The sequence below is a fragment of the Phoenix dactylifera genome, unplaced genomic scaffold, assembly GCF_009389715.1.
Source record: "Phoenix dactylifera cultivar Barhee BC4 unplaced genomic scaffold, palm_55x_up_171113_PBpolish2nd_filt_p 001043F, whole genome shotgun sequence".
Lineage (NCBI taxonomy): Eukaryota > Viridiplantae > Streptophyta > Magnoliopsida > Arecales > Arecaceae > Phoenix > Phoenix dactylifera.
Genome location: NW_024068395.1, coordinates 82,423 through 95,455, shown reverse-complemented (window position 1 = coordinate 95,455; position 13,033 = coordinate 82,423). Strand labels below are relative to the sequence as shown.

Below are 13,033 nucleotides of genomic sequence, written 5' to 3'. Positions count from 1 at the left end.
TGCACATATGTTACAAACAAATATAGAACTAAAAAAATATAATTAAATTTTTTTAATTATTTGGATTCTAGTATTTTATGTTTATGCAGATTTTTATTAGAATTTTGGATTGCCTAATGGTTATGGTATTAGAACATATTTCGCATTACTGGGAATACAAAATACTGAGTTGATCAATAAATTAAATTAAAAAAAGGACACGGGGGAGTTCGGTCAAAACAAGCAATCACTCACAACAATGAAGGTTTCGGCATGCGGTAACTGGGCGAGGTTGCAACGACGCTCGGGGAGAGAGTAGGAAGCTCGGCGGGATAGGAGAAGGAAATCTAAAAGGGATTGTAATTTACTAAACCAGATAGAAATCTAAAACTGATTGCATTGAGCTTCCATGGTTGCTTTAGACAATCTAATGCCTGCAATGTTCATTTTCGGAAGAGCCCTACTTCGGGATATGTACTTTTGGATAGTAAGCACACACCAATGATGTTTGTTATGAACTTTATCTTACAAAAAGAAAAGAGCAAGGCAATCTCATGATAAATAGCTACCACATTCATATTTTTGCATTCTTAGATAAAATACTATTTTAAGACTATTTACATTAATTGCTATTTCTTGTTATAATGGTGAATAATAAATGTTTAATTATCATTACTTCAATTCAAAATAATTTCATTATCGTATCTTACTTTAAGATAAACATATCGCTAACAATGTCCAAAATGTGATGGCAAGGCGAAAGCACTTTCATGGTTTTTAACGATGTCAAAACAGGAAGCGAATACGTGAATTTAGTGCAATTTGCCCTATAAATTTCAGCATCCATAAAAATAGACGCAGATATGGACATACTGATATCCAAACAATATGCAGTCCATATTTCAGCAAGATGGGTTGATGATAATTTATCAAGGTTTTTATCTTTTGTTCTTTACTTTTCCTTTTAAAAAGGGTTGGAGCTGCGACATGGGGGCTATAACCATGCATCAGTAAACAAAGATAATAAAAGAAATAGAGAAGAAATAAATACATTGCTGGCAGAAGAGACGATACAGGCTTCCGCCCATGGGTGAGTAAACCGGTGCCAAGATGATGATCATGCTGCAAAGACCAAATCTGAGGTAAACCAGAATGGTATCACCTAAAGATGGCACAACCAGAACCAGGATTCACGTTGCGGAGATTGTTGAATGAAGCCTACGAAAAAAGCAAATCTGTGGTAAACCAGCCCGGACTCACGTTGCAGAGTGTTGAATTCAGCATATGAAAAGCAGCAGAAACAGTTCAACAAAACGGAAGGAGAGCATTGACAAAAGTCATGCGATTACATTGGATTCATGTATATGACAGTGGGCAGGCTATTCGGACTTCCCAGCTCTGACAAGTTCATGGCTGAGGGTAAGCTATGACGCCCTGACGAGTACCATAAGAGCTTATGATTCCAGAATAAACTGTCTGATAAGTACAATGATTAAAATAAAATCTAAATAAACAAACCATTAAAAACAGGAAAACCAATCAGTCTCCATATTGAATACCAAATCGTGAAGATTTGAGAAGCAAAATATAGGGAAAGAACATTACGTGGAACAATCCAACAACAGCTAATATCTTATAATATCCAGAACATCAATGTCTAACATCGGCTTGAGCCAGGACTAGGGAACCGTACCGCTACTACATTGTACAATTGCATATGATGCAACTGTTATAAGACAGGAGGATAATCATAGTTCTGGTCATCAAAGTCACAGCAGACAATAATACAGTCGATGCACAATATACCCACATTACATACGTTCCAAGGTAGCTGGAAGCAAAATTGCTTCTTTTTACAACACTACACCCTCACGCATAACTAACAGCAAAAGGACACCAAAACTTGACAACGGGTATTCTCAGACTCTTTCAGTTGACAACACTTAATCAGGAGGTTACGTTGATAGTCTATTAGTGAACAGAGGACAACAACACGGCCTCTTTACCGTCCAAAATGCACATCACTTCCTCAGCAGTGTTCGGGAGAAGATCCGCTTGCAATATGGGCTGGTTCGAAGGATTGCAGCATGAGGATGGATGGCTTCGACCAGTGCAGCATGGAGAGATCCCTAGAAAGAAAACATTGACATTAGAGGCTTTATATCAACCCACAAAATTATTATTTAATATCAACAGTAAGCTGGTGGCAGAAACCTTGGAATTCCCAAGGGCAGATTGAATGACATAATTTGCATAAGGGTCCTGCAGTAACTGATCAAATCGAGAGACTGAAAGCAATTCCACAATAATTTGTGCTCGGTATTCTTCTCCAAAAACTTTGAGGCACTTTTCCACCACATTGCTGCTGAACTTTTGTGTCGAGAGGTTTACATAATGTCCTTTAAATTGGGATGCCAAAGTTGCAGTTGCTGATGGACTTTTTAGGTCTAGGATATACTGAACAACGTAATTTCTGAGGCACAAAACAGAAGCATTATAAGTATGAGGATGCAGTGATACAAAAACAACAGAGGACCCTAACTTTAGCATCTACCTAGGATAAAAATTAGTATGGTCAAAAATGTTGCATCATATAAAAAATATATAAAAAGAGATCATATAAGGAGAAAAGCTTAGTGATTATGGATTTTTGAAATTTGTAAATGGTTCCACAAAAATAAACATTTGCTGGATTAATACCTACCAAATTAATTTCTTACAAGATGCTTGGAGTCAAAATGCACAAAGAATTCCTAAATGAGAAATTCTTGAAACCTCTGATGGTAGACTTTATGAAGCATGTCAAACTACTATTCATTTGTTGGTGTCATCATCATTCTGAATTCACAGCCAATGTTATGAAGTTCCAGAGCCAGATTCTGATAGCTACCTCTCTAGGTCAGATAGCAGGCCATCCCAAGGCATTTTCGTATATCCATATATGAAAGCTGTTTCTGAGTATCCTCTTAGATCTAAAGTGCCCAAGTATCATATATCATCCCTTAGGTTAATGTTTCTTTTACTATTTAGATTTCTCTGAAGAAATTTTTCATGAGATAACCTTGCTTTTCCATCTTAATGACATTTTGAAATAGATCTCAGATAGAATTTAATCACATTTACTCCATATAATGTCCAAGGAATGACTTTAACATGTAACTAGTCTAAAGTCCTTAACTTCGACCTTGATTCATGACTAGTATGCTTCTCTCCAAAAGTAAGCTGGAAGGGTAGGGAGAAGAAAAGATGATCTGATCATTGAAAGAAACACATTATCTTACAAGCACGACCACTATCTAATATGACAAGATCATTAGGAAGTTGGCTAAGACATAATCTAATATGACCTTAGACCTTAGTTTCCAGGCTTTAGGACCTAGTATCGACCCAAAAATACCAAACCTAATCTCTGAAAATTTAATAGATCTTGAACCTGCACATGAAACAGCAGCCAACACCACTATAGCTGGTGTTGATGCTAGTGCATGCTAAGTCAGTATCGATGGGCACTGAAACAACTCAGAAATATTGAGGAAAATTGGTTTTCTGTAGACAATAGTGTTAGGAGTAGTTTCAGCAGCAGAACCATAATTTCTGGATCATCCAGCAGTTTCTCACTTCTCAGGTAAAGTGCCGTAACTCTTCAAGCCAAACTTAAATCTTCATATCTTCTTAACACATCACGAATTTTACTTGATAAAGTACTGAATAACTGTGTCTTATCTTCAGATTTAAGAAATTTTGCCCTTGGTCAAGCTCCCTTCATAGTGCTAATGCCTGACAAAAGGCTGCTTCCACTTTCTGGAACTTCGAAATTCCTCTATGCCACACCCTCAGAATATGCAAAGCATTTTAAAGTATCATCCATATCCATCCCCAGAGGAGCTAGCCACTTTTCACCTCTCAAAGCATAACTCTTCACATAGTTTACAATTACATGTATTTCCTAACATTAACATAAAACTAGAATTAAAATATTAGTTTAAAAGGAAGATTTTGTAGCGTAAGAAATTTGGGAGAGGACTGGGAATAAATTCTTAAGATCACTTCCATATGTATTCAATTTGCACCATTTCTAGAAAAAACAGCCATTTCAATTGAAAATACTAGGAGAGGCCCGTCTAGGACAAACAAGCAGATACTCAGGTACTAGAGAGAAAATGCATATACATTCTTCAACTCAAAATATTCTCCAACTCCACACATCACCATTCTATATTACATTTAAACCAAGCTTATATTTATATACTTACAGAAAAAGAAACCATTATGGACTGGGATTAAAGCATTAATTGCATACATACTAATTAATGTAAAAGGTGTCTGGCATTAGAAAATCTTGACCAAATGATATTTTGGAAGATCACACCACTACTTCAAGTTTGATGAGATGGGTCCTTATTCAATTTATAAGTTCAAACAAGTCCAAGAATGAATTAACAACTCAATATATAACCATAGTTCCAGCAACTGCCTTTCAGAAACATGTCAAATATTTATCTCCACATATATAATGACTCTATGTAAGAAATAATTTACCAAATTCCATTTTACGGAGTTGCAACTAATCATTGAAAAAAATTCAGTTCTTACAAGTATATGCTCAATACCCAAGTAGGCTTACAAATTTGATCATGATCAAGTGTTTTTTGGATTGTCTCATGTCTTTTGATTGGTGTTTATCCCCACAACATCTTGATTTTCTTACATATAAAGTATTTACTTGTTACTAATAAAATCTAGCCACTATTCTTCCTTAGATCCCTTATTTCACTCCGATCGTATCATAGATTAGGATCGATGCAGAGAAAATGAATGCATTTGTACAGTATAAATAAAATTTAAGTAAGTGGAATAGATGGAACATTGCATCATGCCACACAAGGATCGTTGAACCGTACCAGTAGGCGTACCGGTCGGCCACCGGATTAGTTCGGACCGAACCAAACCGGTACCACTGGTTCAGCCTGGTTCAAGTATCCACTGGTTCCAAGCCATTACCGGCCGGTTCAGGCCGGTACGGGCCGGTTCTATTTTTTAACAGTACCGACCGGTTTACACCAATTCCTAGCTGGTACGGGCCGATATCATTTTTTAACGCCAAACTGGATGGTTCGGTACAGGCCGGTTCAACATTGCTTGATGCCACATCACATATAAATGCTTTTTCTCACACTAAAGGAGGGGGGAATTCAACCGACTGGCTTTCACTAGTTTGTCAATTTTATTTTATTATGATCCATTTCGAAAAAATACGGATCATGCCAAAGATTAAAAACTAATTTTATTATTTTTTTCTTTCTAATTTTTTGAGGATAGTTAAAAGATCAAAGCCAAATTATTCATAAAGAATGTCAACTTAACAAGAAAAACCTTCATACACTAAAAGGTCAATTTTTCTTTTTACAGAAGCATAGAAATTTCATTATTCATAAATGATATAAGTGGACAGTTTAGGTTTTAGAGCAAGAAGTAAATATGAGATAAACAATCATGCACTGCAAACTTGATGGCTTCAGAATCACATTATTCGATTAGCTAATTGTAATCATAATACTATGATAGAAGAATATCACAGATAAGGAATAAATTAGCACAGTGCTGATCACTATTGCACATGGTTCTAATTTACCACAGCCAGAAAAAAATTCATATCACAAAAGATTGAAAATCAAAATAAGGAACATATTATACATGACTATAGTACTACTCTTAGGTTTTAGACCAGAAAAGAATAAGAGATGAACTATCAAGCATAGCTAGGTTGATGGTCTCAAAGTCACATTCTTTGATTAACTAGACCACGATCACAAGATTATAATAAAAGAATATCTAGGAAAGATAAATGAATTAGCACACCACTCTATGGAAATATCACACATGGTCACAGAATTAGAGGCTTCTTCTAAGCATGATTTGAATTAATTACCGGTTCAGAAATATAAGAACAGACTTATTCTGCTAGTAGAATAAGCAAGATGGATTTGTTTCAACACGAAATTGTACAAGGTGAACATTCTTCAGAATAAAAGCTTTCTGTGGACCACGACCACTGAGCTCATGAAGCAAAGAATTCAAAATGCATTTTAATAGGCAAAAAATCAACCTGGAATATGCAGACCTCTATATGTTGTCATAATCAAGGTTTGCCGTACCGGTACCGGACCCTGTATCGGTGCCACACTATCATAGTGTCGGTACGGTACGGTACGATACAGCATACCATCACTCATAATATTTGAAAAGGATAAATGCAATCAATTACAAAACAATCTTTAAGTAGGAAACAAACTTCTGATTTCCACATAAAATTTTTAATTAAGAAGTCCCAAGTGGATGGTAGAAACCTAGCAAATTTTTCGTTCTCATCAACCTCTATGAGCTGTTGTTAATCAAAATATTCACTATAAAAATATTCTTGCTTATTGAAAGAATTGTTGATAAAAAAAACAAACTATCACAAATTAGAAATATACGTGAACAACAATAAGCTGCTTTGTTATTAAATAATAATTACCCAAAAGCATCTTGAGCAAGGAAAAGCCCATTAGCAGAAATTTCAGCAACTAGCTTTGCTTGATGTTCTCCAGTGGCATGGCCTATGCAACGTTGCAAGACACAACATCCATGACGATGAGTCGCAATGTCAACACAATGCTCAGCAGCAGCATCAAAAATAAACTGTCACAAAGAAAAACATAAAAATGGTATGACATGAAAAACAACAAAAATGGAGTTTTTTATGTGATAATATGGAGTTGGTTAAACTTAAAAAATAAATGATTTAGTACATACTAGATGAAAGTATAATAAATTTACAAATCAGACTTAAGATGCATTATTGATTTGATCAAGGACTACTAGTGGTGATTTTAGCAAAATTTTAGAACAAGGTGAAAGTACATTTGTGAATCACAAGCAATTTCAGAAGTCTACAGCTCGTGTTTTCCTCCCAAGACAGTTTAAATTGACATATGCCACTTGTTTATGTTTAGACTTTAGAGGCAGTAGTTTAAACCAAGTTTCTTTCTTGGAATGCAAACACAGTCTAAAGAGGAGAGTATAGCAATGATCATCAAAGTGGAATACAGAAACATGTATCACGAAAAGGAAAAGATGAGTAAAGAGGCAGAACATTTAGTAGTTATCATAAAGGGAGAGCCAATATGGTTACTTGTATGGACAAATGTTTGTGGATGGCAAACATAAATCAAGATCTGGTCCTAGTTTATCGGCCAAAAGCATTGGGTGACCAGGGGGTCATCAATCTTCATGTCTTCAACCTATGTCTTCTCAGTAAATGGTGGAGGCGCTACTTCCATGAACAACACCAGCCATGGAGAAAACTTATCAGATCTCTCTATTTCTCAACTTGCCTGCTCAGCCAGGCCTCTTATTACAAGGACCTAAAGTTTGCATCATATTCATAGAAAGGCATCATCAAAAAAGGAACCTGATTCAGGGGCTTGTTGTTAACTCACCGAGCTTGGTATCCCAGCAGGTGGTTTTTTATTTCAAAAGCTGGCTGGGCCTTTACAACGGCAAACACCAGCAGGGCATAGACAAAGTGCTCGACACCCTTAAATCCATGTAGAGCCCTCCACTAGACACAGCGATGAGTATTTAAAACCTGGATGACCTTATCCCATAGTATTCAAAACCTTGATATCAATAAAGATACTCTAAAGTGAAACCATAACATGGAACCATGACTAACACATCAATTCATGACCTTGCCCTAGTTTCACCAACACATCTTCAATACACTGCAAATCTTTTCATGCCTGATTGTATATCTTGAAACCTTTTTGATAGTTGATATGGGGAAACCAAAGCTATACTCATTAGCACTTCGATCTTATCTTGTTTTGTATCATTTGTACATTGAGTATATTTTGATACATGTGGATTAATCCTTGTATTATTTTCAGCTTTTTTAGTGTACACACGAATTATTAACTTTTACCTTAAAATCCAAGAATCTTCTATTCATCATTTTGTCCTCCCAAAATATACCATAATTCAGGTTCATATTAGATTGTTCATTAAGCCACATGTTTACAGCTTATTTTTAGCAAAAAGTAATGTAATTAAAATCCTTCAGATGTTGTAGCTGTCTCTTTCAGTGGGTTGGAAGCCATGTAAGGTTATTCATACAACTTCAACTTCCAAGACGAGCATCTAAAATGAGTTTATGTGAAAATAATGTTTCATGGTGCATCTCAGAATGTTAATTACTTAATCTTACTATCATTAAATGCTACAATGTCCTTAGCTAGAAGTACTTTTATGTCTAAATAGCTAGAAGTTTTCTAGTTTGTCAGTGTGCTACTCAAATATATAGATATGCATCTATGCATCTTACCAATTTAATTCAAGATCCGGCAATGTCATTTCTAAATGCATCAAGATTAAATCCACAACTAATGGTCAAAATTCCATAGAAAGCAAATTGTTGAACATGTGCATTTCCAAGCATAAGGAAAACGGATATCAACAATAAAACAGGTATGAATTGATAGATGCAGCAATGTATTCAAAATAAAAGTTTTACCAGGAATATTAAAAAAAACAATAACACTCCGTATTCATATAGCTTAATTCAGTGATAACCTAGGTATTTGGTACCAGTGGATCATGATTAACTAAATTCTCCATGGAGTTAGACAAGCTGTTATTAGTATCTTTTCGTCAGTCAATCAATGCCCTTCCTAGTACCATCAACATATTTGGTGCAATAGGATCAATACACAAAAAGCCATTAAAGCAAACTTCACTAAAATGGTGAAACCAATGAAAAAAAGAAACCATTAAGATTTGGAATCAATGATGATGATCCTCAAATGTATATAAGGGATGGTGTTTGTCTTGAGTGATATTTGAGGCAAAAAATTCACCAATAAGGAAAACAGAACATTCTTTCCCCAGAAAAAAAGTTACTTGTACAAGTCAAAACATCAATCAGATTGTCGTAGAGGACACCCTTCCAAATAAACTTGAGCATTTTGAGGAGATACTTCAAATACAATTTAATTTAGGTCAAGGGATAAAAATAGTATCCTAAAAATTATTGTTGACAATTACAATCAACAGCAATATATTTGATGCAGCATATTAGAAATTCAGATCTGTACAAAAAAGATATGGTAACAAATAAAGCACAAGCATGGGATGTCAGTTTAAGATCCTCTTGTCTGTACCACAAGTTTCTAATTTTGAATGGCAAATAAGTTTTGTAGGAGAGCACAAACCAACTATACCTCACTATTCCTTTTATTGGACTCCCTTGATTTGTAAATTTTACAAGCATACTAAAGGCACTCTACAAGTATCTTTCACAAGGTAAGAACTTTGCTAGTGTAAGTTTGGTAGTATAAGAAGGAAAGTACTTTAAACCTTTGTAGCATCTTTTATAATTATTTCCTCATGAACTCTGAACCTCTTACACTTAGTCTTTCTGCTCAATCTATCTATACCTTCAGTACAAGATTAAAGTTTGAATATCTTAGTAACTAAACATGCTTTCATGCTTTCCCAGAGAAACGTTCATAAGAGGCAAATGCTATCTAATGAGTAAATATGTTCAGAAGCAGCAGAAAAGGGCAACTTTGAGAAATATGATAAATGTATTTAGGTTATTAGCCTCATATGCATGACATGACCACTCTGAGTGCATCATTCCATCCTAAAATGTAAAAAGTTAGACATTTTTGCTTGCTATAGTGTTTCTACTGATGAGATATAAGTGCAGGGTTAGTTCAATGTGGCAAAACATCTCACACGCGCTGAAGTGCATGAGACCTAAGAAATTCAGAAGAAATATCATAAATAAACAGGAAGCAATACAAAAATCTACCAAAAAATCATGATTTCCTGGTTATATTACAGAATATTTTGTATAATGGGCCAATCTAATTAACTATCAAGGGAGCAAGTCTTCAAGAGTTTTACATCAGAAGAAATGGAAAAAGCAGTATGTAAGGATATTTGTACTTGAAGAAATGCATTTCATACAAAGCCATATATCTGCAAAGAGAAAATAGCAGATGTAATTTGACCTCTTACAATTTCATGAAAACAGGAAAGAGAAACAACTGTTGCGTGCAGTTACATTATGTATAACATTATGCATTATCAATTTCTTGAATAAGGACAAAGTATTCAATAGTTCAGTAGCAGAACAAATGGAATAACAATGTGTCCTAATTCTGTACTCAAGTCTATACTAAATGCATTTAAGTCAAATATATTTAAAGAGCAAGAGTAGACAATGACTATATAGAAAAAACAGCAGGACACCTTGACCCAACAGTAAGAGTTACATAACAATGAATATCATAAAACTCATCTAATGTGACAATAAACAGATTAAAATCACTCATGTGCATTAAAAAATCAGTTATCTTTTTATATTCTCCCATGCATAACAATTAACACGAATGCAGTTTGAGAGCAAGAGTAGGCAATGACCATATAGAAAAAACAGCAGGACACCTTGATCCAACAGGAAGAGTTACATGACAATGAATATCATAAAAACTCGTCTAATGTGACAATAAACAGATTAAAATCACTCATGTGCATAAAAATCAGTTAACTTTTTACATTCTCCCATGCATAACAATTAACACGAATGCAGTTTGAGCATGAACTAGAAAGCATAAAATGCATTCAACCAACAGTTAAACTAACATGAAGAAAAAAATATATACATACCTTATTGTCTTCCGGTGCAAGAGATTGCAAGCAACGCTGGACCACATGATTGCCATTCAAGTCCTTGATAAGGTCTAGAAACCCTGGTTGAAGGGCAGAAATCACCAGTGCAATTTGCGGCGGGGTTTTGAGGGTCTCTATCAATTTCTGCACTGCCCTTGTCCTGGAACAACATAGCATCACAAAACACCAATTAGATCAAATTAAAGTAGAACTTTGCATGATTAAGGAAGGATATCGAATCACAAGTAAATACAAAATAATATGAGCCAAGAGCAATACCCATGAGTGTTCAACGAGATCCTGATGAGCTCAGCGGGGTCTTTCGTGAGCACAATAAGTATCTTCATCCTCTGCTCCTCAGTGCAAACTTCCAGCAGCTTCTGCATGAGATAATTCCCAAAAGGGTTCACCATGAGCTCGCCCACATGATTGATGATCGCATTAACAATCATATCCACTTCGTGAGGCTTCCCCTCGTCAAACTTCCGCTGCAGGATCCGGCACCCATGCTGGTCTTTTGCAATGTTGTAAATATACCATTCAAAATCCAACAAATAATCATGTTTAAGGGGCGAAAGCTGCGAGCACGGACGCCTCGGACTGTGGACACCATCCACATTGACAACAGAGCTCCTCCTCATCACATGCAGCCAGTCATCGAGCCGTGGCAACTTCTTGTGCTCCCTCTGGAACTCCCTTCTATTGTCCCCCACAGAGGGCAGCCCCTTCCCCTGTATAATTAAACTATCCTCGCAGCCAAAAGCTTCAACATTTCTGAGGTTTCTTATCTGCGGTTGGGACTGCGGAACGCAACCATTCGCCGGCATCCCTGCCTCAGCCCCCCCATTCATCACCGGCAACCTCGGTGAATTCAAGAAACCGACGTTCCAATTAAGATCGACTCCGCCCTGCTGCGGGAAGGCTTCAGCAGCCGAAGCCCCGTAAAGAGCCGTCACCGGATTGCCATCATAAACTCCCCCGTGGTGAGAGTTCTGGCCCAACCCATCATTGCTGCCTAGCTGCAAGTCATTCAAGCCATTCAGCACGTCCTTCCAGTTCTGTTGTAAATAGAAGCCGGTCGGGTAGGCAACTGGGGCGCCGGACCGCCGGGCTTGGAGCCACGAGTCAAGTAAATTAGAGTAATGGCGCTGGTAGACCAACTCCAGAAACCTTCGCTCGTCGTCAAACGGCATCGTGCTCCGTGGAATGGAGTGGCGAACAACTCTGTAATCCTCTTGGAAGGGTGTCCACGCACTGGCATTGCCGTAGCCCGCTCTGGAGAACATTAGGGTCGGCCGGGCCGTTCCCGAGCCGCCCGATCCCCGCCTCCCCGAGGCCGTTACCGACATGCATGGAATCGAGGCGATCAAGAAAGCCGAGCTCCTCCATCTGCTGGTGGCTGCCAGGCACCGTCGAGCGGCGCAGCCCGTCGTCGCTGGACATCGAGCTCGACCCCGACGATGACGACGCCCCTTGCGACATCAACCAGTTGCCATGCGCATGCCCATGGTGCTGCGGCAGGGCGGCGCCGACATACATGTCATAAGGCACCGGCTGCCCATGCCAGGGGTTGTCGCCTGCGGCGGCGCTACGATCGTCGGTGTGAGTAATGGGGAGGTGATGATGATGATGGGGCGATGTTGCATGGGGGATCTCGTCCCAGAGAATATCCATCTCCTTCTCCTTCTGCTTCTCCATCTTCATGGCTCGCCGGTTTTTCTTCAGGAATTCGAAGAAAAGCGCCGAAAAAACGACGAAAGATCGAGAAAAAAAGCGGAAAGGTGATCAAGATGGGGAGAAGAAAGGTTTCAGAAGAAAATCCAATCGATAAAATACAAAATTAGCGGATTTGGGGATGGGAATTGGGATGGCATGGGGGTTTTTGAAGATCGGAGAAGGAGAAAGGTTTAGAGAGAAAGATTCTTTCGAGAGGGATCGGGAGAGAGGGGGTGGTGTGGCGGTGAACGTTTCGGTGTGGAAGCGGCGAGGGGTTTGTGAGGGAGCGTTGATACACGGGGTGTTTGCTGCGGAGGCGGCCGACCATTAGAGACCGGAGAAGGGAGAGGCGAGGAGTAGAGAGGAAGAGACGCAGGGGAGACGAAATTTATATGTGTGGGTTTATGGGGTTTTCTCTTTATTTTAATACTAATTCTGAAACTTTTTTTTTCCCTGCTTCTACCTAGAGTTAAAGTTGGAGTGGGAATCGGTAAAGTTAAGGTAAGTTTACCGTCAGGTCTGGATTTTGCCCCTCAAGACTCGAGAGACAACTGGTGTTGCCGTGTTGAATTTGAATCGGAACGAAATTCTAGCCTTTGAATTTGAGTTCATGCAAGTA

At 37.8% G+C, this 13,033-nt stretch overlaps 1 protein-coding gene across 1 annotated transcript; it reads right to left on the bottom strand.

Moving 5' to 3' along the window:
* Window positions 1-1,985: 1,985 nt before the first annotated feature.
* Window positions 1,986-11,963, bottom strand: LOC120107849 (putative pumilio homolog 8, chloroplastic). Its single transcript, XM_039121347.1, has 5 exons — window positions 10,978-11,963; window positions 10,696-10,858; window positions 6,497-6,660; window positions 2,194-2,452; window positions 1,986-2,108 (listed from the first exon to the last, which is right to left on the bottom strand). Exons 1-5 carry the CDS (start codon window positions 11,889-11,891, stop codon window positions 2,001-2,003), a joined length of 1,608 nt encoding a protein of 535 aa, XP_038977275.1. The 5' UTR covers window positions 11,892-11,963; the 3' UTR covers window positions 1,986-2,000.
* Between the last annotated feature and the right edge of the window lie 1,070 nt (window positions 11,964-13,033).